The 25,627-nt window shown below is 33.0% G+C and overlaps 1 protein-coding gene across 1 annotated transcript; it reads left to right on the top strand.

Moving 5' to 3' along the window:
• Nucleotides 1-79: 79 nt before the first annotated feature.
• Nucleotides 80-17,676, top strand: LOC141484723 (uncharacterized). The gene is made up of 2 exons (XM_074180000.1): nt 80-2,255; nt 16,052-17,676. The coding sequence occupies exons 1-2, from the start codon at nt 245-247 to the stop codon at nt 17,179-17,181; spliced, it is 3,141 nt and encodes a 1,046-aa protein (XP_074036101.1). The 5' UTR covers nt 80-244; the 3' UTR covers nt 17,182-17,676.
• The last annotated feature ends 7,951 nt before the right edge of the window (nt 17,677-25,627 follow it).

Raw genomic sequence — 25,627 nt, 5'->3', positions numbered from 1 at the left:
TTAAGTCAGCGATAATGTTGGTAAATTGCTCTTGCAGCCAAAGCCTTGTATGAAGCAAAACAGTCAGGCGGTCAGATCCGCTAACTTCATATTGTTGCGTGATATGAGAAATGCTTGAGGGGAGAATTCTCTGAGAGTACTTCGATTTCCTAGAAGTAGAGTTTTTGCTTGTCTTCAAGTTTTCTGCAGTGAATTAATGATAAAAGAACGACCATAAATTAGGAAATATTTAGAAAAATTTATAATGGAAAACAATCCTTTAGCTATGGAGACTCTTATCTTGTGCTACATAGAAGCCAAAAATCTATTAAGAACCAAACAGCTTGACCAGAGTGGTTTCAATAAACTTTTAATCAAATATTGTAGAGAATTTAAAAAATATAGTGATGAGGAAATATTATCCACATGGAGAAATTTAGTAAGGCAGTACTTGCAAGTGAAGAATCATTTTGTGGAAAAAGAATCTTGGAAATATTATAAAATAATGGACAGTTGCTATGAAATTTCCGATTTTCACCAAGGTGGTCAGTCAAAATTTTCAGAAGATATGGTTTGGTTTCTCATTGAATGTTTACTGAAGAGAAGAACTAATAAACGTTCTCATAAAATGGAAAGGATGACTGAAGTGTATCACGAATTCTTGGAAGAAGGCTACGTAAATTTAGTTAGAAGTGACATTGAAACTAAATGGAGGTATTTGAATTATCGATATACTAAACTCATTGGAAATAAAGAAGCTCATCTCAAGATGCCATATTTCACTGCAATTGATGATTTTCGAAAAGGGAAGAAGTGTGTAAAAATGAATTTTACAAAGAGTCTTACTGAAGAACTCATCAAAAAATTTACAGAAAGAAAAATTGTTTGCAATTTTCATGGATATGATAGTCCTCAGTTACTCAAAGAGATTCAGTATGAGTTCCAAAACATTGATTCAAATTTTGGTTTTGATTTCAGTTGTGAGGAAATAAGAGACAAATGGGAGAAACTCACCATTGTATATGAGTTTCTGAAAAAAAAACATAGAACGAAGTCACAGTGGATGCATTTCCAAGCTATGAAAGAGCATTATGAATATAGTATAATAGAAACCGAAATAATACCATGGAATATCATTGAAAATTCATCAAAGAAAAGATCTAAATCAGTAGATGAACAAAATGCGAACAAAAAGTCAAAACTGATGGATCAACAATTTGACGAAAGAAGCTTGTCACCGATAGATGTTAAGAAAGAAGTAATATCTGAATTGACATCTGATAATGTAACTGCCATAAAAAAACAGAAAACTGAGAACAAAAAATATAGGGAGGTTGAAAGTGAATTGGAATGTAATACAGAATCAGATGATATTTCCAAAAATAAAGAAGTTGATAAAAAGAAAAATAGAAACAAATCTGTGGAAGTTTCTTCTGTCTCACCTGTGGAACAACATAAAATTGATGATTATTCCAAAATGAAGCAGAATTATGAATCCTATCAAAAAAAAGAAAATGATGTTACAAAAATTCCAAATATGTCTTTAGAAAAGCAACAAGGGTGCGGAAAAGTAACTATAAACATAACATCTGATCCAACTTACAGGGAAGATCATACTCTACCTAATAATAATACTGATCATGTGGAAAACAAGAATTGTTCTGAGCTGCTCATTCCACAGATAAAAGAAGTTAATATCATCTCCGTGTCAAGTATTGATAAAGATAGTAATGTTACTATTAATTTACCATCAATCACGAAAAAGTTTTCCAGTAATGAATATCTACCTTTAAAAAAACGTCTGAGGTTAAATGAAGACAAATTAGCCCCAATAAAAGATATTGAAGATGGGTTTCGAGGATTTACAGTTATGGATCAGATGGAAGCACAGTTCTGCTCAAAGCTAACGGATTGTAATCAACTGAGAGAAGAAAAATCCAAAATAATAAATAATACCATAAACATCAATAATACTTGGTTGATGAATTATAATCATGAAGAAAGTGAAGATTTTTCCAGTTCGAATTATCTTAGAAACGTGAGCCAACAGTCTGATTTGTTACCAGAGGGTGAAGATGATCCTTCGGCTGTAACTACTTCCAATACTGATTGTATTTCTCCAAAGCCTGTTTCATTACAAATTGATGAAAGTAATTCACCTATGAAAGAGGTAACTTTTGAATTTGGTGAAAGTAATTCACCTATGAAAGAGCCAATCTATGAACTGGATGATGGACCTGATCCAAAGGACAATGAAGATACTTATTTTGACAGAGGTAATGTACTGTTATTTGAATTTATTTTTTTTATACTGGTAACCGTTCAGTTGAAAAACAGATACATCAACATTTCAGAATGTTAACATTTGAAAACGTTGAATCTCAAAAACTGAAAATTAAAATCTAGTCTTAAAAGCTACGTAGTATTGACGGACTATAAATGTGGTAAAAATAAAAGAAAGAATATCAAGTCAAAACAGTGCTTCGTAATTTAGCTTGAATCAGACAAATTGTAAAAGTCTACTTCAACTTTGGTATAATGAATACTCTCAGGAAATGCACCAAATTAGAATAGGCCAATAGATAAATTAATTTGATTAAAGTCTTTAAGTATCTTTCAATAATTATATATTTTCAAAACTTACAATTGTTAACAGCAACAAAACAAAATCATATATAAATCATCATGTCTTTAATCATTAATTCTCTCTATACTATCACTATCTTCTCAATACTGTCACTATCTTCTCCAAGACAGGATAAAGGTCAATAATTAATAAAAGATTCACAGACACAAAATACGGTTCCTCAAATGTTAGAGAAGATCGTCCTACCACTTTTTTCAATAAATTTTTTCACCAATTTCACCATAACCACCCCACCGTGGCGTTGTTGATGGGATAAACTCCCATTGTGTTCTTTTATACACACATAAGTTTGTAGGAAAGCATCAGTAAGCGATGTAAAAACTAATTCAAAATGCAAATCTCTGAACAAGGCATAAGTGAACTGACAAATCCAACATTTCACATCTGATTGTGAAAAGGTGGTTTAACCATGTCTATTCCCTTTCATTCGAAAACCAAGTTTCTTATACTATATGCAATGGCTAAGAAATTGAAGAAACTTCCATTCTTCTATAATCAAAACAACAGTAGCTTATCAAATGTAGGAAGAGCTTTAGGAATTCCGAGAGAGAGAGAAAGATTTCTCAAGTCTCTTCCTATATTTGACTACTAGCATGATACAATTTTCTATGTTTGTATTTGACTATTTTCCTAAAAATTGGGTGCATGAGAGCATCTCTGTTTGATATCTTGGATTTGATGAAATGGTCAAAGAATCATTAATTTTTCATCTTGAACTCCAGTAAATGACCCATTTTGGATTATTTTGACAATCAGTTTGTCAGTTTTGTCAAGCTCAGCTACAGATTGGAGTTTTGAAATAGTAATTTCAGTTTCTTGTGATATCTTTCTGGAAATATGAGATGAATCTTCTGACCCGACACAAAATTCGTAACAATTTTTCTATAATCTGAGGAAAAACTGTGGTACCACCTTTGGCAGATAAAAATGAAGAAACAATCTCTTCTTGTTTTTTTGCAATAATAATCTTTTGATTTGGAGCTTCTTGCAACCAGTGAGGAACTTCGCACCATTTTGATTTGATAAATTGTATTTTACATCCTCTGGCGGGTATATCAGCTGAATTCATATCGCTGGGAACAACACAAAGATAATTTTTTTGTGTTTTGTGATTCATCATTTTTATCCATGAAAGCACCCTTATTGAATCTGACCAATAAAACACTGGTAAATGAAAATCAAAGTTTTCAACTTGATTGATGATAATAATGATAAGAATTCATTAAGTCATGAAATACAAAATTACACACAAAAGGACCAAGTACATTTAAAATGATATCAACCAAGCTCCAAAAACAGGTAAAGAACATATGATACAAACAAACTGATAGAATTAAAATTTATTGAATTCAGCTGCGCAACCAGGGTTACCTCTTTGAGTTTTTTTTTTTTTTGAAGTAAGAGCAGATAAATTACGGTACTCTGAGGGTATATTATTTAGCAGATAAGGTACTGAATAAGAAAAGGATGCCTCAAAAATGAAGAACGATGTACATGAATAGAAAATCATTTATGTTCCTCAGTGATCTGTTGTGAATGTCCTCTCTTCAAACTATTTTTGTGGCAAGGTACTTAGATAGTCCAATAGCCAAGATCTGGTTTACTAGACACGCTTATTGAACAAAACGCATTTCATCCAATTTCAAAAATTGAAAATCCCCAATATGGGAGTGATATGTGCTTGACGGGGAACCGATTTTTTTAAACAAATGCATTGATTTTGCATTTTTTGCATTCTTGCCCGCCCTTCATGTGATAAACAAGGTTCATAAATAAATTGATGGATGTAGCCGTTACTACGTGGTAGGAAATCATAATGAAGGAAAGACAAATGAAACTTTCTGTTTTTGACCACTTTTATTTGTAACTAACATTACTGCAGTTTAGTCCTATAGACATTTTCATAAGTTTCATTTCTCTTCTCTATATTAAGGTTCATAAACTATGTCAGCATAGTTAGTCAGCGAGTTGCAAAACTTTTTTTCAGTGGTAGGGTCCAGATCCCGTTTGAAGAGGAATATTTTGGCTTTTTGCGGAGTTTAGGAGTAGGGAGTTTTTCTTGGTCCATCTCTTTATGGTTGTAAGATCATTGTTTATTTCTATCAGCGTATTAAATTTTTGACAAGGCTGAAAGTTCAAGTAGAGGGAGTAGTCGTCTGCAAGTCAGATGTAAAAATAGTAAAAAGAGTGAGAGCGAGTACCGAATCCTGAGGTTCGCCATTATAGACAATATGATTGTCTGAAGTGAGTACTGTTAGGTAGTCATTTACATTGACAAATTGTGATCAGTTGATCGGAGTTCAGCGATTAGGCAGTCAAGGTTGACAGTATCAAAAGCCTTCGACATATCCAATAGGGTAAGAAATGCCACTTCTTTGTTGTTTAGGACCTTGAGGAAATCGTCTGTCATAGAACATAATGTGACTGTAATGTGACCTTTACGAAAGCCTAACTGATTCGAAGGTCGACTATGCTGAAGAAAGGTTGGTTGGGTAAAAGGATCAATTTTTTCTTTAAAAAAAAAAATGTTTTCTGGCCGACGTTTCGAATTTAATTAAATTCTTCTTCAGAGCTCGAAAATTACTTTATTTTTGTTGATAATGGTACCATTTTAAAAACCATCAGACATATTAGATGCATATTAAAAAAAAAATGAAAAACATTGCAACAGACAAACTTCCGAGACAACATCAACACCAATTGACATGAAAGTTTCGTTTGTTTCATGTCATCTTGTGTTGGTGTTGTCTCGGAAGTTTACCTGTTGCAATGTTTTTTATTTTATCAATATGTATCTAATATGTCTGATGGTTTTTAAAATAGTGATATTATCATCATGAAGAAACTAATTTCCGAGTACTGAAGAAGAATTTATTTAAATTCGAAACGTCGACAAGAAAAAATTGTTTTTTTTTTTTTTAGGACAAATTGACAAATTGTGATCAGTTGATCGGAGTTCAGCGATTAGGCAGTCAAGGTTGACAGTATCAAAAGCCTTCGACATATCCAATAGGGTAAGAAATGCCACTTCTTTGTTGTTTAGGACCTTGAGGAAATCGTCTGTCATAGAACATAATGTGACTGTAATGTGACCTTTACGAAAGCCTAACTGATTCGAAGGTCGACTATGCTGAAGAAAGGTTGGTTGGGTAAAAGGATCAATTTTTTCTTTAAAAAAAGAAACTAAATGAAGAAACTAATTTCCGAGTACTGAAGAAGAATTTATTTAAATTCGAAACGTCGACAAGAAAAAATTGTTTTTTTTTTTAGGAAAAAATGTATCCTGTTATCCAACCAACCTTTCTTCAGAAAAATTAATGGATCACTAAACTAGTTAACTGTAGAATATGTTGTTCTTCAACAAAATCTTGTATCTGTATGTCTCCATCAGATATTTTGAGGGGTTCAGACGTCAGATTTATGGGGCAAAGAGGGCTTTTTAGGTATGGGTATGACAACTGGTGTGTTCCACTGCTGGGGAACACAGCCTGTTCCAAATGGTGAATTGATTATATGTGTGAGGGTCAAAAGGCAATGTTCAATTGACAGTTAGAACATTTTACACCAGAGTTTTTGTCAGGCCCGTCAGTATGTGGCTTCTGCTTAAGAATTAGTTGTTTCACCAAATCTGAACAAATAGGGATCATCTAAAAAGATGCTGAAGAAAAGGAGTTCTGATAGAAGCTTTCAACGTAGTTGTATTGGCCAGGTACTGTAGGTACTGAGTCAATAAAAGGATCATTGATAATATTGGCATCTTTCATGTCAAGGTCAGATGCCAGAAATGTAGATTTATTCTTATTGCCAATATTCCAGAATTCAAGTTTGGTCCACATAGCTTTAGTATTCTGACGGTGGAGGTTTAGCATATAACAGAAGTAGGACTCATCTTCAGATTGGAGAGATGCGTTGAATGTATTATGCAGAGAACAATAGTAACGCCTATGAAATTCGAGTTTAATTCTGTTGAATTTCCTAAAGGCATTAATTTTCAGTTTTCTCAATATTGGAAGGGTATCGGTGAACCATGGTTAAGTAGTTTCGCCGGTCAAATTAAAGATGATTTTCAAGGGAGTATGAGGTTCAAAGTGTGATAACAGGCTCTCAATTAAGAAATGTACTTTTTCGTCCAGGTTGGTACACAACTGATTTCAATCAATTTGTTCAGCATCAATTTCAAAGTTACACAAGATCTTACCTTATGAATAGATATCCTGTGAGGAGTTACTGATGATAGTATATAATAAGATTGCTGAAGAATCTGTTATAAAGAGCTGGACTATTGATAGTTTGTTTATAATCATAGAGTATAATTAAGAAATCTTGTTTTCATATTATCTATGAGTAAATTAATGTTTGAATCCCCTAAGATCACGAAGTTTGCGATATTCACCGAAAAATGGAAAGAAGATATTATCTAACAAGCTGATAGTACCAAGCCCCAAAATAGTTTTACCGGACGATAATTTCAAGACTAAATATTCAAGATAGAAGGAATAACCACAGAATATATCCATTACGGTGAATTTGATGTGTTCTAGTAAGTAGATTAGAAGCCCACCACCAATGCCAGTTGTGCGGTCACTTTGAACAAGGTTATACCCAGGTTATAATTGGGCTTCTATAGTTTCAGCTAGTAATTCCAAGCAAGAAATGCTCATAGTTTTAAGTGGGGTACTAGTTACAACTCGATATCATCTGAATTTTCGGTACTCATATAATTTACTGGCATTGGAAAATACATGCAAACCACAACTTTTTTATAGTTAAATCCTCAACCATCGTGTTTTTTTTAGGCTGAACAGTTGAGAAAGAGCTTCTAAAGAATTCAAAAACTTCACTTTTATATCACTAGCTACCTCGTTATCACTGTTGAAAAACCACCATTTTCATAGTTTGTTTTTGTTCACATTGTATACGTTTATGGGTAGTTAAGAAATTTTTTTCACATAATAAAAATGTTAGTTGAGTTGTCATAAATAAATACATTCATTCAAGAGTTCACTGGAGATATTTCCCCTACTTCAACATGGTAGCAGAGCGTGGTTAGTTAGCCTGAAGTTCCGGAGTATAAGAAAAGTTTGCAAATTATGAGAAATGGTTGAAATTTTCTTGCTGAAAATTTTTAACATTGACAAGTGTTCTGAAGCAATAATTTTATTCAGCTGAATCCAAGCTTCACCAAAAACAAAATAGATGCAACTAAAATACTGTTGAAAATAATGCCCTAAAGACCGTCACTAGTAGCCTTTATGACGTGGCGAAGACGCGCTCAGTTCGACCGACGTTTCACGGTATTCTACCGACTGATGGAATTACGAAGAATTTTCCAGCGCTTTCGATTGCCAAATATAAGCGCCATCCACTCGCCCATTCAAGTTGAAGTTACATTGCGGTACGCGAAGCGATCTAGTAAGGCGATAGACATTCGAATAATAGTTGAAGTTTTAGTTGAAGTGTTTGTTGTATTTAAAGTGAAATAACGTTAAGTTTGGTTATTGGTCCTAACTCAAAAATCTCTTGCAGAAGTGATGAAGTACACTACTGCTTTGAAGTGTGGCAAGAGTTACACAGGCTGTATGATGGTTATGTTGGGGACAAAACATTTTGGAGACTCTTCCTCCAGAGTATTTTTCGTTCAAGTCAAGTTGGATGTTAATGTCGAAGAACAAACAAATTGACAGTTCAGCTAACCAACTTTGTGTATACGAAAAAGCTTCAACATTCAAATCTGTGGTCAAAGAGGGGGCGATGTTCTTAGAAAATAGTGAAAAATTCAAAGGAAATCACAATATGAACCTTTTTTGTGAATATTGTAAACATAAAGGTCATAGATAAAACAGTTTTTCAAATGGGAAGCAGATGGAAAACCTCCAAAACCAGGAAACGAAAAACATGAAACGAGTGATACCAATGTGACTCTCGTAGCAGAAACAAACTCTGTGTTGTATTCTACGTGTGATAAAGACATTTGGTATGTTGATAATGGTGCTACGAACCATATCACCAATCAAAGTAATATGTTTCAAGAATACACACCTTTTGATGGAAATCACAGGGTCGCAATAGCCAATGGAGATTCAATCCCAGCTTTATTCAGGTCAAGGTACTCTGAGAGTGGAATCTTGTGTAAAAGGAATAAAAACAGATTTTCACCATGACAAACGTATTGTACGTATAAACGATAATATTTTCTCTGTTTTATCCGTGCAAGATAAAAACACGGATACACTATTTATTTCAAGTGCTGAAAAATGTCAAATAAAAGTTTCCGTTTTAGTTGGAACAATAAACAGATATGGCGGATTGTACAAACTGAATTTAAAATTCATCAAACCTAAATGAATAACATATTACAGCTGTACAACGAGAGACTTGGACACCAAAATAAGAAGCCTGTGAAATCCCTACTTGAATGTGAACTTGGTATACATATCAATGTTTTTTAGATTTTCCATTTTCCAATTTGTTACTCGTTTACATATTTTTCTCAGGCTGTATTGTTATCGTCGAAAAAAAATTGTTGACTCTCAAAAGTAATTTTGGAAATGTCATCAAAATCTGATACTGTTTTATCGTCGATTTCTGAAAATAATAAATAAAATAGAGTCTCAACAGGTAACAATCATGGATTTGTAGATATTTTCTCCTGAAGATCTCAATTCGTGGACTAATAACTATAACTGCTGAAATACAATAAATAATCAATCCCAATATTTGTTTTGTAAATGTGGTAACAATTCAATATATGTCACTTTTGTCCCACTCTAGTTGTCCTTTTTCAATATCAACGTATGGTTTCTTGATTTTTCCCACTGTGACATTGTAACTTCTAGTTCTTTTTAAAATTATATGTAGTTTGAATCTCCAGGTACCATAGTTCTGCTTCCCAACCAGTTTAATGGTTTTGACAAAATGTCTTTCTTTTCATCTTAATTTTCAATAGTAACTCAACTTGTTTCATTTTCAAGCTTAGTTGAATTCTGGTCTCATATCCTGTTGAAATTCTATTTTGATCTTTTTTATGAAATATCAAACTATTCTTGAATAACTGAATTAAATTATATATCACAGTAACATAACTAACATAGGGGTAACTTATGTACAAAATTATTATTATTTGAATAGAACTGGCCGATACTTGATGAAAATCCATATTAAAACTCATTAATACAGTTTATTGTATGATTTTCACTATAATGTATACAGGGCTATTCAAATTCGTTTCTGTACATGGGGATCTCGTAAACGATAAGAGATAGAGTGTCAGTTAAATTGTGGCAAAGTTGTGTATTTCAGAGACCTATTCAATGATGTGAAGGAATCGAATATAGCTCTTTTGGTTCTGGAGGTATACAGGAAAAACGAAAAAAATCCCAAAACTTTTTTTGCCTATATCTTCTTTATTCGTAGACATATTTGAAAATATGTCCACATTTTGCTATTGGCACTTGATGTAGGCTCTCAGAATATATCCATGAATCTTTTATACAGGGTGTCATCTGACTTGGGCCACCCCCATCTTTGAATTTTCAAATACGGACCTGTATTTTTGTTGTAGTTTTTGGATCATAAGCGTTCACTATATACTGAGAAATTAATTTCAATTTTATATTTCGGGATGTTTCGGTAATATTCGATTATAATTGCGTGAATTATTCCCTTTCAAATTACGGCCCTGGAAATTGGTTGACTGAGTTGAATAAAAACACAATAGCAACTTTGACGTCTCCCTATGTATCGTAGAGTTTTTCGAGAGTTTTTTTTCATGTTTAGGTACCTATTCATATTTTTTCCATCGCTCTGAGCGTTTTCTACAATGAACTTCGAATAAGAAAACCTTTTATGATTATTTGAAACATATCTACATTAAAAATATATTATGTGTTTTTTAATAAGCAGAAAAAGAAATGATAGCAATAATAACATCCGAAACGAACACTATAATTGTAATGAAAATTGAAATGAAGTAATTTATATAGGTAGCCAAAAAAATTATTGGCGCAATAAATGTTCGAATTGGAGTCCTTCCATTTCGAGGCATTTTTACACTCGGTTTTTCATTTATTATTTATTGCCCTTAATATACTTATTTGCTGCATTGTTTTGAAATCATTCAAAATCCTCAATCTCGAGTCTTCCACATTTTCTATCTCTCTGCCAGCGTAAATCCTATTTTTCAATGTCCCCTAAAGAAAATAGTCCAAAATAGTAAGATCCGGTGATCTTGCAGACCATCTTATTGTCCCATTATTTGTCTCGAAATGGAAGAACTCCAATTCGAACATTTATTGCACAATTAATTTTTTTGTGTATATAAATTACTTCATTTCAATTTTCATTATAATTATAGTGTTCGATTCGGATGTTATTATTGCTACCATTTTTTTTCTGCTCATCAAAACACATATAATATATTTTTGTTGTAGATATGTTTTAGGTAATCATAAAACGTTTTCTTATTCGAAGTTCACTGTAGAAAACGCTCAGAGCAATGGAAAAAATATGAATAGGTACCTAAAAATGGAAAAAAAAACACTGCGGTACATAGGGAGACGTGAAAGTTGCTATTGTGTTTTTACTCAACTCAGTCAACCAATTTCCAGGGCCCTAATTTAAAAGGGAATAATTCACACAATTGTAATCGAATATTACCGAAAAATCCTGAAATATAAAATTGAATTTAATTTCTCAGTATGAAGTGAACGTCTACGATTCAAAAACTACCACAAAAAATACAGGTCCGTATTTAAAAATTTAAAGATGTGGGTGGCCCAAGTCAGATGACACCCTGTATAAAAGATTCATGGATATATTCTGAGAGCTCACATCAAGTGCCAGTAGCAAAATGTGGACAGATTTTCAATATATGTGCGAATTAAAAAGATAAATGCAAAAAAATAATTTGGGATTTTTTTGTTTTTCCTGTATATCTCCAGAACCAAAAGAGCTTTATCCGATATTTTTACATCATTGAATAGGTCTCTAAAATACGCAACTTTGCGTATGTACAGAAACGAATTTGAATAGCCCTGTATATAGCAATTCATCAAATTTTGTAACCTTCCAAAAGTTTTATATTTGTGATCCATAATACATATTTATTTGAAGGATTACGTTGATGGTTTTTCATTTTTGTAACTCCTATGTATCAAACATAGGAGTATATATAAATATATATATATATATATATATATATACAGGGTGTCCCTGGACTTCCTCTTTTCCTCTCGGGAATGTATAGATGGGGTCAAAATATCACCAGTACTTCATATAACTTTTTTTCCAAAAAGTCTTCGTAACCAAGTTACGGGACCTCGAAGTTACAAAATGAAAAATGTTTTTCTTTGATAACTTTTCAAGTGAATATTCAAAATCATCCAAATTTTGGTAATTGACTAAACAAATGAATTCCTTCGATGAGCTTTCATGCAGGAGTCAGTTGTTTTACTACAAAGTCAGGAACGGACTACCCCCGATGGTCCACACCCCAAAACTTTGAAATGACAGATATTTTTCAATATTTTTCAACAAAATAAGGTTACTTGGACAATTTTATGAATAAAAGTACTCGTGTGGAAAGTCGATCGGAGCAACGAGTCTTGATAAAAATGTAGTTCTACTCGACGACATCAAACCCGCTCGTCCACCATTATTTGAAATGAATAATTATCAAAGCAGAAATAATAATGATAACGTTAATTCAACAACATTTATAACAGGAATAATACAAAGTATGCTAAAATGAAGTCGTAAACAAAAAGTACAGTACCTATATGGAAGTTTAAGTCACAATTGTGATAGCAGATATTTTTTCAAAAGAAATATCAAGTTCTGTAGATTCGTGGTGTTTTTAAACTAACAAGCTACTCTACTATGAAATATCGAATTCATTCCATATTTTGTATGTACATAATACGTGTGGAATAATCACGTTTCGTGTTGATCAGTTATCTGAATCTCATGAAACTCAACATTCGAATGTTTCAAATTCTTCTTCACAGCTAAACTGTTGAGGAGTTTCACTGATAATTATAATTTTATGGGAGAAATTCTTTAACACGAATCTAAATTTAGCTGAAAAAAACGCACATCGGAAAAAAAATTTACTATACTAATAAAAAGCAAACGAATGAACTACAAAAACGGCTGCACATGATCAGGTGAAAAATATCCAGGGAATAATATTTCTTTCACAGATGTTGACAAAAAAACCTTTTAGAAAGTTTTGATAAAAAATGAGAAACTGGAATGCGATTTTGTTTTGTTGAGTGGTGCGTTGTCATATGACTATCATTATATTGTCAATATTCTATAGGATATTTTGAATTTTTTTGATATGGCCGAACAGTTTACATTCAATGAATATGCATATATGCATGTATTTTATGGACGAGCATTTTGTAATGCTGCAGAAGCTCGTCGTCTGTATTCCGAGCATTTTCCCAATCGAACGGTACCGTCAAGAGAAACATTCGAGCGTATCGATCGCAGCTTGAGGGAGACAGGTATGTAATAATTGATAATTAATTTGAGCACGTTGTTTTATTTCGATATTATTGTAGGTACAATTTTGCCAAAACGAGGTGGTGAGGGCGCTCCTAGGACTGTACGTACCGTTGAATTGGAGGAAAATATTTTGGAAGCCGTCGCTGATGATCCTTCAATGAGCATCAGAAATCTATCAGAACAGTTCCATACATCCAAGTCCACTATTCATAGAATAATTAGGGAACAACTGCTCCACCCATTTCACATCCAGAAGGTACATGCCATGACACCTCAAGATTTTCCAGCATGACTGGAATATGCCAATTGGTTCATGGATAGGCAAAGAGAGGATATGACTTTTATTAATCGAGTTTTATTCACTGATGAAGCAGGTTTCAGTAGAGATGGAGTTATCAACTCTCATAATCTCCATATATGGGCCGAAGAAAATCCCCATGGGATATTGCAAACCAAACACCAACGGAAATTCAACGTGAATGTTTGAGCTGGTATCATAGGAAACCATCTTATAGGACCATTCGTTCTACAGGACCGATTGAATGGAGAACGTTATTTGGAGTTCATTCAGAACGATTTGAATGGACTTTTGGAACATGTTCCATTGCAAACCCGAAGAGATATGTGGTTTATGCATGATGGCGCTCCTCCTCATTTTAGTTTGATTGTGCGTGACCATCTGAACCATATTTTCCACAATAGATGGATTGGTAGAGGTGGGCCATATTCATGGCCATCGCGGTCTCCGGATTTAAATCCATTGGATTTCTTTCTGTGGGGGCATCTAAAAATCCTTGTTTACGCTACACCTATTCACACAAGAGATGCATTGTTGAATAGAATAACATTACATTGTGAAGCCATACGAAACGACCCTGGAATGCTATTTCAAGTACAGAGAGGGTGTCTTCGCAGACTAAGAAAATGTATAGAGAGAGAAGGTGGTCATATCGAGCAGTTTCTGTAGCGGATTTTTCATTTCTGTTTGCTCTTGAGGCTCTTGAGTTTCGTTAGTTAAACGTGTTTGCATTATAAAAATTCGTTATGAACATTTTACCTATCATTTCCATTTTCCTTAAAAACTAATATTTTCGAATAATGGTAGACATCTCAGGATAAATGTTGTTGAATTAACGTTATCATTATTATTTCTGCTTTGATAATTATTCATTTCAAATAATGGTGGACGAGCGGGTTTGATGTCGTCGAGTGAAACTACATTTTTATCAAGACTCGTTGCTCCGATCGACTTTCCACACGAGTACTTTTATTCATAAAATTGTCCAAGTAACCTTAATTTGTTGAAAAATATTGAAAAATATCTGTCATCTCAAAGTTTTGGGGTGTGGACCATCGGTGGTGGTCCGTTCCTGACTTTGTAGCAAAACAACTGACTCCTGCATGAAAGCTCATCGAAGGAATTCATTTGTTTAGTCAATTACCAAAATTTGGATGATTTTGAATATTCACTTGAAAAGTTATCAAAGAAAAACATTTTTCATTTTGTAACTTCGAGGGCCCGTTACTTGGTAACGAAGGATTTTAGGAAAAAAAGTTATATGAAGTACTGGTGATATTTTGACCCCATCTATACATTCCCGAGAGGAAAAGAGGAAGTCCAGGGACACCCTATATATATATATATATATATATATATATATATATATATATATATATATATATATATATATATATATATATATATATATATATATATATATATATTTGAATGATGCAACTTATTTTCAGTATTTTAATATTAAATTTCACAAAAAGGATTTGAAGCTTTATATCTTTTATTAATTATCTGCGAGCGCTTTCAACAGCTGGTCGTACTGTCATCTTCTAGGCACTCCTCAAACTTTGTTTGAGGAGTGCCTGGAATCGCGGTCCGCGTTTGATGGCCTGGTTTTCGTGAGGCTGCTATGGATAGTGTTTCCGGATCTGAAGCAAATTCTGATATTATACTTGGACCTAATTATTCTTACCCTTCCCAACAATCCTCTGATGTAGAGAAGTACAAGTACTAGTTGTGACGGCTTCTCTTTCTTGTGAGGCTCTTGCTGTCTTTTAGCCAAAGTCTGTTCCACCATCACTTTAGAGCAGTGTTTCTCAAACTTTTCGAATTCACGGCTCCCTTATGTTTTTTGAAGGTTATCGCGGCGCCCCGAACGTAAAGACTACACTACATATTTAATTAATAAAAGTAGGTAGGTGGCTATCTGAACGGATTGCATTTTGCAATTACCTATATTATCAGAGGATTTTTATTATTAGATACCGACGTTTTACCTTTACTCTCAGTTATCCATGTTGTAAAATGTTGTACCTTGAGATTCACCCGTGGCCCATGGCGCCCCAGGGCGCCGCGGCGTACACTTTGAGAAACACTGCTTTAGAGTAACCATTCCGTTGAAGATCATTTTTGATGATGCCTAGTTCTTTCTCGAGACCTTACTTCGTATTACAGAGTCGGTTGATGGTGATTGGATTCGTGGTTCAGAGTGGGTTCTTGGTATACAGGTGTTTCCTACTTAGTGTCGGTCCTCTTCACCAATATGTCCAAAAATGGCAATTCGTTGTGGACTTCCTTTTCCATTGTGAGAGTGATGGAAGGTCTTACACTGTTGATGTGCTTCAGGAAGGTGTCTTAACTATATCTAGTTCTGTATTCCCATGGTTTCATATTATGAAGGTATCATCAACGTATCTCAACAAGACTCGGGGCTTCTTCAATGGCCAGAGTTTCATCATTAAAAGCTATATTTCAATCTAAAAATACTGCTGCAGAAAGAAGAGACCAAAAGTATCAAATGCTTTATGTATATATAAAAATACCGCTAATCATATAAGAATATAATTCTCTCTTTTTCAACTGTATTGTTGATATGACGTAAATATCAGTTTTTTTTACAGATCAGCATCTCCTAGGAAACCCCAAAGATCAAGATATATTACTGAAGGAGAGTATATCAAGTGAAATGATTGAAACTAGCATTATAGATGAACCAATTACGGAAGTGGAAATCAGAAGTTTTGAACAATACCAAACACCTGATGAAACTATACAGCCGAGTTCTGAGAGTGCTGAATCTACATTACCATGGACAGATAGTGGAATTGACGAAGAGCACTTGTTGTCAACAGAAAAACCTAGTTCTACCAAAAAGAGTATGGAATTTTATAATCAGACACTTAATTCGATAAACGAGTATGCTGAAATTAATATAATAAGTACTGATCCAAATGTGGGTAATATGGAATATCAAACTGATCATTTTGTAAGTACCGGTAATCATCTGAAATCAGAAGTGAATTACAAAGAATTTGAAGACAATGATGAGAAAGTCATCACTGACATACAGACAGAAAATAAGGCTGATGATTTACTGAATGTCCATAAATCAAATCTCTGTCCTTATGATTCCTGTAATTCGAGTCAATGTGAGACGGAGAAAATATGTACAGCTGAAAATGACAAAAAAGAAATTAAAAGTATAAGATTGCCAGTTACTTGTGGTGGCAAACTCAAAGAAATTTTCATATCTCCTAGAGAACTCAGTAAAATTGCGCAAATAAAACCAAATGCAGTTAAATCTCTGAAAAATTCTCCAATTATAACAAATGGAGAAGCAGTTGTGTCAAAAAATAATTGCAAAAATATAAATTTCACTTCTCATATCATTAAAGAAGCTGGTGTTACTATGATCAAAAACCATGATGAGAAAAATTATATATCCGTGGATACAGTGAATAAGGGCAATATTATCCCTACACCCCCAAAAGTTTCTTCCACGACTGGACTTGTGAACAGAAACGAGGAATCTCTTGTCTGTCCTGTTACAGAATTTGATGGAAACAGCGTCATATCGGAATCAATGATGGATGATGAACATCTTAGTGATGATCTTTTAGATGATGTAATTGATGATTTTCAGGTACAGAATAATCAAGAACTCAAAGATATTAAAAATTTAATAAGAGAAAATAATTTTTTGCAAAGAGAAACAAACACAATTTTGCGACAGATACTGAATAAATTATAAGATTATTTCAAGAATTGTTTAATAATTTTCTGTTATATAATGAAGTCTGTTAATTATATTTATTGATTATATTTATTAACAATATTTTTTATTCTTGAAGAAATATTCTTCTTATGACTGTGATAGTAAGGTATACAAGAAATTCCTCCTGTGTTCTGTTTGTTTAATGACTTATATAAAAATGAAAGAGGGATCTTCTGTAATATATAAAAGATTATCATTTGTAAATATGATAATAGTTTTCTTTTTTATTTAAATTAGTTATTAATTTACGTGGGCAAATTAAACTTCTTGTATTATATGCTGATTCAAAGTTTTGTGTCTAATTTTCCATTTCAAGTATGTACATATCAAACAATTTTTTTGCCTTAACTCATATTTGTATCTAATTTAAAATTCACACTGGTATAGTTTGTTTCAAAATATTCAATGTATTAACAATGATTCGATTAATTATTTTATGTATTATATAATTAATAAAGTATTTATAATATATTTATTTTTGTTATACTTCGACCTTTAGGAGTAGCGTTATATTTTCTGAGGTGCAGACCAAACTATTTTATTCAACAACTAAGAAAAATGATGTTGTCACTGTTGAATTCATTTTGTTTATGTAACAATTACAAAAAAGAAATAATTTCCAAAACAAAATTTATTAAAAAATAAAAAATGTCAATATAAATACTTACATTTATATTGTTTCATATGGTATTGAATTATAGAAAAAAAAAATGTCATATATATATATATAACATTTTATATACAGTTGAAAGGTAGAATTGAAGCCTCTGGCGCTGATTAAATCTGACACTTCTCACTGTGTTATGTTCCGAAAAGTTAACCTTAATTCTGTTTTGGATACCAAGACCCACAATTGATTGTATGCTATTTTCGCAACCAGGACTCAGCAAAAACTTCTTGAAGGACCATCAAGAGTGGTTGTTAGTCCTTGGAGCATGATTATAAGATTTTTGTCAATATATCAATACGGAAAAATCAAAAACTGCCTATTCAGTAAGAGGTCCAACGACAAGGTTGGTGAGCGTAGACAAGCTAATACTCTCAAGAAATTATATCATTTCTAAATTGGTAATGAATAGGAATTATTCGAATTTGTCCAATGGTCCTTCACTAAGTCTAGCATGGTTCAGTCAATAAGCAGAAAACACGCATCATCCTAGAGTTAAGATGGGTTCAATATCCACAATAGGGGTTGTTTCACGAGTGGGATTCTACCACATCATATACACAGTTGTTGATAGCAATCTAACTGAATGTTTATTAATGAGTATTATGAGACTACTGTGTAACCATTTTTATTGTGAAAATTTGATATATTTGAGAAAATGTCTAAAACTGACATTTTTCTCTGAAAATACTCCTGAATTACTCGAAATACTGAAACTATGGTTAATCAGAGTTTGTTATAAAATATGTAAAATGGAAATGTCGTCCATATTTATGTAAGTAACTTTTTTAGAAGTTTCCAAATGAAAAGTGCTTGAAAATCTTTTTGAAGAATTTCAAGATTTGAGATGTTATATTATGTTTGAGAAATTGAATATATTTAAGTTACCTGAAGGAGCTATCTCTACTAATAAAGACCCGAATCACTTTCAAAACCAAATCTAACCTAAAATTTAAACAATAAATTGATGGATGTAGCCGTTACAACGTGGTAGTAGATCATAATGAAAAGAGAAATGAAAATTTCTATGTTTTTTACCACTTTTAATTGTAACAAACGTTACTGCAGTTTCGTCCTATATGGACATTCTCAAACTTATTGTAAAAAACATGGAAATTTTCATTTCTTCTCTCTTATTCTTCTTCTCTTATACAATAAACTTATTGTATAAGTTTGAGAATGTCCATATAGGACGAAACTTCAGTAATGTTAGTTACAATTAAAAGTGGTAAAAAACATAGAAATTTTCATTTCTCTTTTCATTAAAATTTAACCTTTGAATATTCTCATTAACCATCAAAACACGTGTGTAACAAGAGTTAGAGTATGATATAGGGTATCAGGATCTGTAGCTATCACTTTAAAGATATATTTTTAGCTATAAGAGTTGATATATAACTGTTTCTTCACACATGAAGATATTTAATGTACTCAAACTATTTTGCTATGCAACTCTTACCAACAATTAACCACAAATATCCAAAAGTGTTGAATTCTGTGATCTTTCAATATTTGGGTTATCGGTAGGTACTCATCACTCATCAGCTACTTAGTCACAAATACATGAAGTGAAAATCAAGAGAGCAAAATCTAAATTTCTCCAAAGAAAATATTGCAGTCTCTATTGTTATTGCTGCTTTCTTCATTTTGTATTTCACATCTCAAAATACAAAACTCAAAAAAATCAAAACTTTCAAAAGACATTTTTAACCCCATATTCAAGATTTTTTTCATTTGTTGATGATGCTAACTTGGTTAGCGATATATGCTTCGAGAGTGTTTTTGGTTGTGGAAACTGTATTCTTCATATTCATTTCAAGATTAACAGGCTAATTTCAGTAGTTACCAATTTTCACTATTGAAATTTGAATAGTTTCTGAGAAAGAAGGCATTTTCAAAATTTTCTAAAAAGCTAGAAATTTTCCAACTCATTTAAAAAATTGTTTTTTACTCCCACCTAGAGGAGTAACTCACGAAAAATCATTAAAACCGAGGGGAACATGAGAAGGCGCTGCTATTCTTGATAAATATTACTAGTTACCAGTGCTCAAATATGCATTGAAAGGACCAATGAGTACATTCACCACTTAATGAGCATCAGAAATTACTGAATAAACTTAATAGCCTTGTCATGAATAAGAGATACATATTTTCAATTGATCTTACTCTCCATATTACTATTAGTACAAAAGGTAATTTGTAATATTTAAGCACTTCACGAGAAAACATAACAACTGATTTATTTCCACATTTTCAATGAAAATAACAGAAAAAAATCAAATACAAATTTATTTTAAATCATGAGAAAAACATTAGTTTTTATGCTATCCTGTAAAATACTCAATTTTTACATATGACCTTTTGCACTAACAGCCATATTGCCTACTTTTGAAAACTGGTTATGGAGCATTTTCTATAATTAGCTTTTAGATTCATGAGAAATAAACTAATCATTATTTCCAACTGATTTGAGAAAAACACAAAATACAGAGTAATAATGTATACTATTTAAAACAATCTATGAAAAGTATATCGAAGTTTTCTCTTCACAATTTTTTTTGTTTGACATCAGGTTAGAACCCAGTAACTCCCTTCTTCAGGCTTCCTCATTTTCCATATTGTTTTTTGAACTGGTATAACACTTTTCACTTCCCTCTTCCTGGAAAAAAAGTCTCATGGCTTCAACAAACATCTCAAGCCCATTTGAGTCATTTTCGATACAGTTTCTATAATCACTATAAGTCTTTTTCAAATTATTCCACTGAATGTAAATATCTTTTTGATTTATACTATTGTTTTCCAATTTCTTGAATTCATTTTCCACATCAAGTAACACGTCCATAGTTAGTCCTACCGTCATGAGAGTTTCTCTATGATCGGTCATACAATCTATTAAATAAATTGTTGAATCGGGATCGGAAAACTTTTCATCTGTATCCTGTGTATCATCAAAGCAATTATCCATAAGATCAAAATACCCCCAAGCTTCTTTCGCATCTTCAGTGGCAAAATTTTGTTTGTAGTGATGGTATTCTTCCAGTAATTCCTTCCAACAGACTAGTATCTCTTTAATGGTGTAATTATAATTTTTGTCCCTGAATTCTTCTCGGACGTCTTCTATAAATTGAACTTGATCAATTGATTTCTGGGGATTTTTCAATTTTTTAATCATATAAATATTTACTAACAAACGAACGGCCTCATAATCCTTAGAGAGATGCATTTTTTCAAAATTTCTAGAAAATCACAAGTGAGAATGGTAAAATTCAACCAAAAAACTGATTCAATCAGCTAACTTCGTCTTCTTCTATAGTTATGAGTTACGACATGGCCATTTGTCTGAAAGAAATTAACTCCATGACTTACTACAAGTTATCAGGTGATAAGGGTGACTATGGTCACAAGGTAGCGGCCGAGAATACTGTGGTAGGTATTCTCGGGTAGCGATGCATTCCTCAAGGAAAACAAAGACCCAAAGACGATTGTTGATACTAACAATCGAAACGTCGTGAACTAACGTGGCTTGGAATCTCTTAATTTTTTATTTTCATTTTATTTCTAATTTTTATACTTTATTTTATATTTTTTGTTCAATCGTTCTATTACTTGTGTTTTATTTCACCATTCTTTCATTTCAGGTTATTTTCACCTGATATAATTGTTATTTTCAGCTATTAATTTTTAATTCTCCTTTTTTAGTTGTTTCAGGAATTTCAAATCATTTTATATATTAGACAATGGAAGTCCGAACTAGTGAAATTCATCATGAAACATTGTCAATCACCTTCAAACAAACAAAAAATTGTCAGTTATTTTGTATTGACAAATTTTTTATTCTAACAGAAATTCCAGTGGTGATATTATTGATGATGAAAATACTCCTTTATTTGAAAGATAATGCTAAATCTGATGGGACGGTAACTGACTGGTTAGCTTGAATGGTTCACCCTACTCATTAATTCGACAACTATGTGAACGGTAGTTCGAGCCCTTAGGCTGCAGATGTCTTTGCCATATTGTATCAACTTTTTTCAATCGCCGTTATCGATAAATGACTTGATTTGACGTTAGCTATTTTTGCAACTGTGAAAGTTGTCTAACCATTGCATCGTAAATTTGTGTTGTTAGAACTCTGGTATGTTCATTATTGAAAATTTGATTTTGACATGGAGTGTTTATACACAGGTTAGTTTATTGACTCATGATAATAATTTGTTTGATATGCAAGCAATTTTGAAAGTATTACCAAAATCACTAAGAGGATAATTTTTTTTTAATAATTCAAAGTTCAATTATGATTTTAGTTGTAATTAGAGCAAATCATATTTCCTATTATCATTTCCGAATGATCTTTGTAGCATTTAATCACATAATAACAAAAAAAATGTTGCACGTATTTGCTCTATTTGAAGAAAATATCATTCAAAATTAACAATACCAAGTGTCAGTTTGAGAAATATCGTTTTTTGTTATTTCTAGGAGCGGGTTCCTCAGAAATATGTATAACTAGAAGGGAATTTTTCAATAAAGTGAATGGTTCTGATTCAAAATTAGAAGAGCAAGTGGACGCCTTGAAAAATTTCGTCGAATTGCGTACAAAGTGTCCAAAACAAGGTTTACCTGCACTTAAAAAAAATTCGTTCTTTGCCCTGGATTTCAAGAAAAGATGGCAGAGATCTAATAGAATTCATGACAGATTTGTTATGAAAAACGAAAACTGGTGGAATACTTCAATAAGTTTTCCAAATTTTATCATTTTATCTAAGAAAGCAGGTAGACCTCGAATTACTTTCAGCGCATCTTCAGAGAGAACAAAACGCCAAAAAACGGAGTCCCTAAGAAAAACCTTCTCGCCCGAAGAATTATCTTTCGCCTCTCATATGAGTTTGCGATGTTCTGGTCAAGTTGCAGCAGCAAGTGTGGTGAAGGATATCACTCAAACAACTCCAACGCGAGGGAAGAACTATAAAACTGCTTTCAAGTCTTATAGTGTACTCAAAAAGCGACAACTTACAGGAGCAGAGGCTCTGGCTATGTTGAAGCCCAACTGACAAGACACTAATATAATATAATAAGAAAGCAAGATAAGGAGAGATTTCCATCCTATAAGAAGATCCAAGCTGCAAAAAAGGAATGTTATCCTAATAAGGACAGCATTATAGTAACAAAGACTTCTGCCGAAGTACAACTGCCAGCTCTCCTCAATCATACCGCTTCACGCTTCCTGGATGCTCAGCACGCAGTTTTGAGTAGCAAGACCTTTCAGAAATTGATTTTAATTTGTAAGTGGGGTTTTGATGGATCAGGACAAGCAGAATATAAACAAAATTTCGACAGTGATCTAAATGCCAGAGATGCAAATATTTTCATTTCCTCTCTTATACCTATTAGACTGATATCGGAAAAAACCTCAGAACAACAGGAAATTATCGTTTGGCAGAACACAAGAGTTTCTCTACACGGTATTGTAGACCAATAAGATTTCAGTTCCAAGATGAAACCCAAGAATTATCCAGACGGGAAAGAGAATATATAGATGCACGAATACAGCAATTGCGGCCACTGACATATGAATTGAATAACACCCATATTGGGGTAAATTTCAAATTGCTACTAACAATGGTTGACGGCAAGGTGTGTAATGCACTCACGTAAACTACATCAACACAAAGATGTTTTATCTGTGGTTTTACATGCAAAGATTTCAATAATATTGAAAAAATCTCCTTTGCAACCGAACTGGACACAACTAGATTGGAATTTGGCCTATCTTGCTTCATGCATGGATACGGTTTTTCGAATGTCTACTACACCTTGCATATAAACTACCGTTGGAGATTTGGCAAGCCCGTGGAGAGGAAAACAAGCAAATTGTAGCGACAATAAAAAAGATATCCAAAATCAGTTCCGAAATGAGTTAGGTCTATTGGTAGATAAACCAAAGCCCGGTTTTGGAAGTACCAATGACGGAAATACTGCAAGACGCTTTTTCAATAATCCAGAATGTCTACTACACCTTGCATATAAACTACCGTTGGAGATTTGGCAAGCCCGTGGAGAGGAAAACAAGCAAATTGTAGCGACTACAAAAAAGATATCCAAAATCAGTTCCGAAATGAGTTAGGTTTATTGGTAGATAAACCAAAGCCCGGTTTTGGAAGTACCAATGACGGAAATACTGCAAGGCACTTTTTCAATAATCCAGATATATCAGCAAAAATAACTGTTGGTAACATTGATATTATAAAACGCTTCAAAATAATTCTCCAAACACCATATCAAGTGGATATGAAATAAATGTGAAGAGCTATCAAATGTATGCTCTAGAAACGGCAAAACAGTTCATTGAAGAGTATCGATGGTACCCGATGCCACCAAGTGTACATAAAGTCTTAATACACGGCTCCAGTAATATAGAACATGCTATACTTCCAATAGGACAACTAGAAGCCCAAGAAGCCCGCAATAAAGATTTCAAGAGGTATCGCGAGTATTATTCTCGCAAGATATCACATACTGCAACGAATGAAGATGTCCTTCACTTGATCCTCATAACATCTGATCCTTTCATCACCAGCATGAGAAAAATACCCAAGAAGAAAACAGTGTCGCTCGAAAAAGATGTATTGTCTTCAGTAAAGGAACCAGACGTGGATATCTCACAAGATAGCGACAGCAGCGAATCATTGATGAGTAATAATTTTGACGAATCGCTATGAAAATGAATATTTGTGTGAAATGACCCATGAAAATAACAAATACCAATCTAGCACCACGTTCCAATGTGACATTCTTCCCGAAAAACATTAAAAACAATAGATTAATTTCTGCCAACAATTCGTATATTTGGCCCCACTGTGCGCTAGTTCAAATTTCTTGAACATAACACTTTTATTCACGAATTACGTTTTCTTGTACATCATTATACATCATTATAATAGACAGGTAATTCATGGATCGATTCATTTTAAACATAATTTGTACCATTACACATTACTGAAGGCTTATTTGTCGAATCTATAATATGTGCTTTTTATGTTTCGTAGATTATTATCCAAAGGAATAATCACACCAAACACTCATGGTTTCTTTTCCGTACTAACTGTCTCTTCTTCAAAGTATTCTGTGACTTAACCTGCAGATCACACAGGCATGGCAACTATTTCACAATTGTATATACATATAATAAAAGGCAGCACATGAAATCACTATGATCAGTGCGTTTAGATCGAAATAGTTTATTATTCAACGAGCAAGAAATGTAGTGTACTTACCTAATGGATATATGGCCATCATTCGTGAAAACCAAGTTCTCTTTCAAACTGTCGTGTAAAAGTGGTTACATCCTCTCGAATTATTCTTCTTTTTCAAGACAGTTTTTCAGATTTCAAAATGTTTCACCACTGTCACGAAACGAACAAAGTTCCACCTGTGTTCTATCATCTGTCCATAACTAACCTTCAGCTAGCATACACCGAACATTCATGAGATTGTATTCTTTGGAGAACATGAGCCAAAATACATAGAAGAAGCAAAATAAACAAACTAAAATTTGATGAATACTCTGTAAGATATAAGTTCTCAATCACCATATTACAATCCTTTTATTTAAAAAAAAAGTTTTAAGGATGACTATTATCTATGATGAGGATATATGGTAATTACTCGTGAGAATGAAGTTCTCTTTTTGAAGGTGACGGGTAAATGTGGTAGCATCCTCTTAATTTATCCTTCTTCTTCAAGACTGTTTACGGT

The sequence above is a fragment of the Leptinotarsa decemlineata genome, unplaced genomic scaffold (assembly GCF_025532065.1).
Source record: "Leptinotarsa decemlineata unplaced genomic scaffold, Ldec_3_MD MMD2_tig00026282_RagTag_RagTag, whole genome shotgun sequence".
In the NCBI taxonomy this organism is placed as follows: domain Eukaryota; kingdom Metazoa; phylum Arthropoda; class Insecta; order Coleoptera; family Chrysomelidae; genus Leptinotarsa; species Leptinotarsa decemlineata.
The sequence above is the reverse complement of the archived record's forward strand: the minus strand, read 5'-3'. Positions and strand labels throughout refer to the sequence as shown.

Bases quoted from the DNA above. Each gene is read 5' to 3' on its own strand.
- LOC141484723 (XM_074180000.1), top strand. From the start codon at position 245: ATGGAAAACAATCCTTTAGCTATGGAGACTCTTATCTTGTGCTACATA. The intron at 2,256-16,051 runs GTAATGTACTGT...TTTTTTTTACAG, and splicing joins AGATACTTATTTTGACAGAG to ATCAGCATCTCCTAGGAAAC.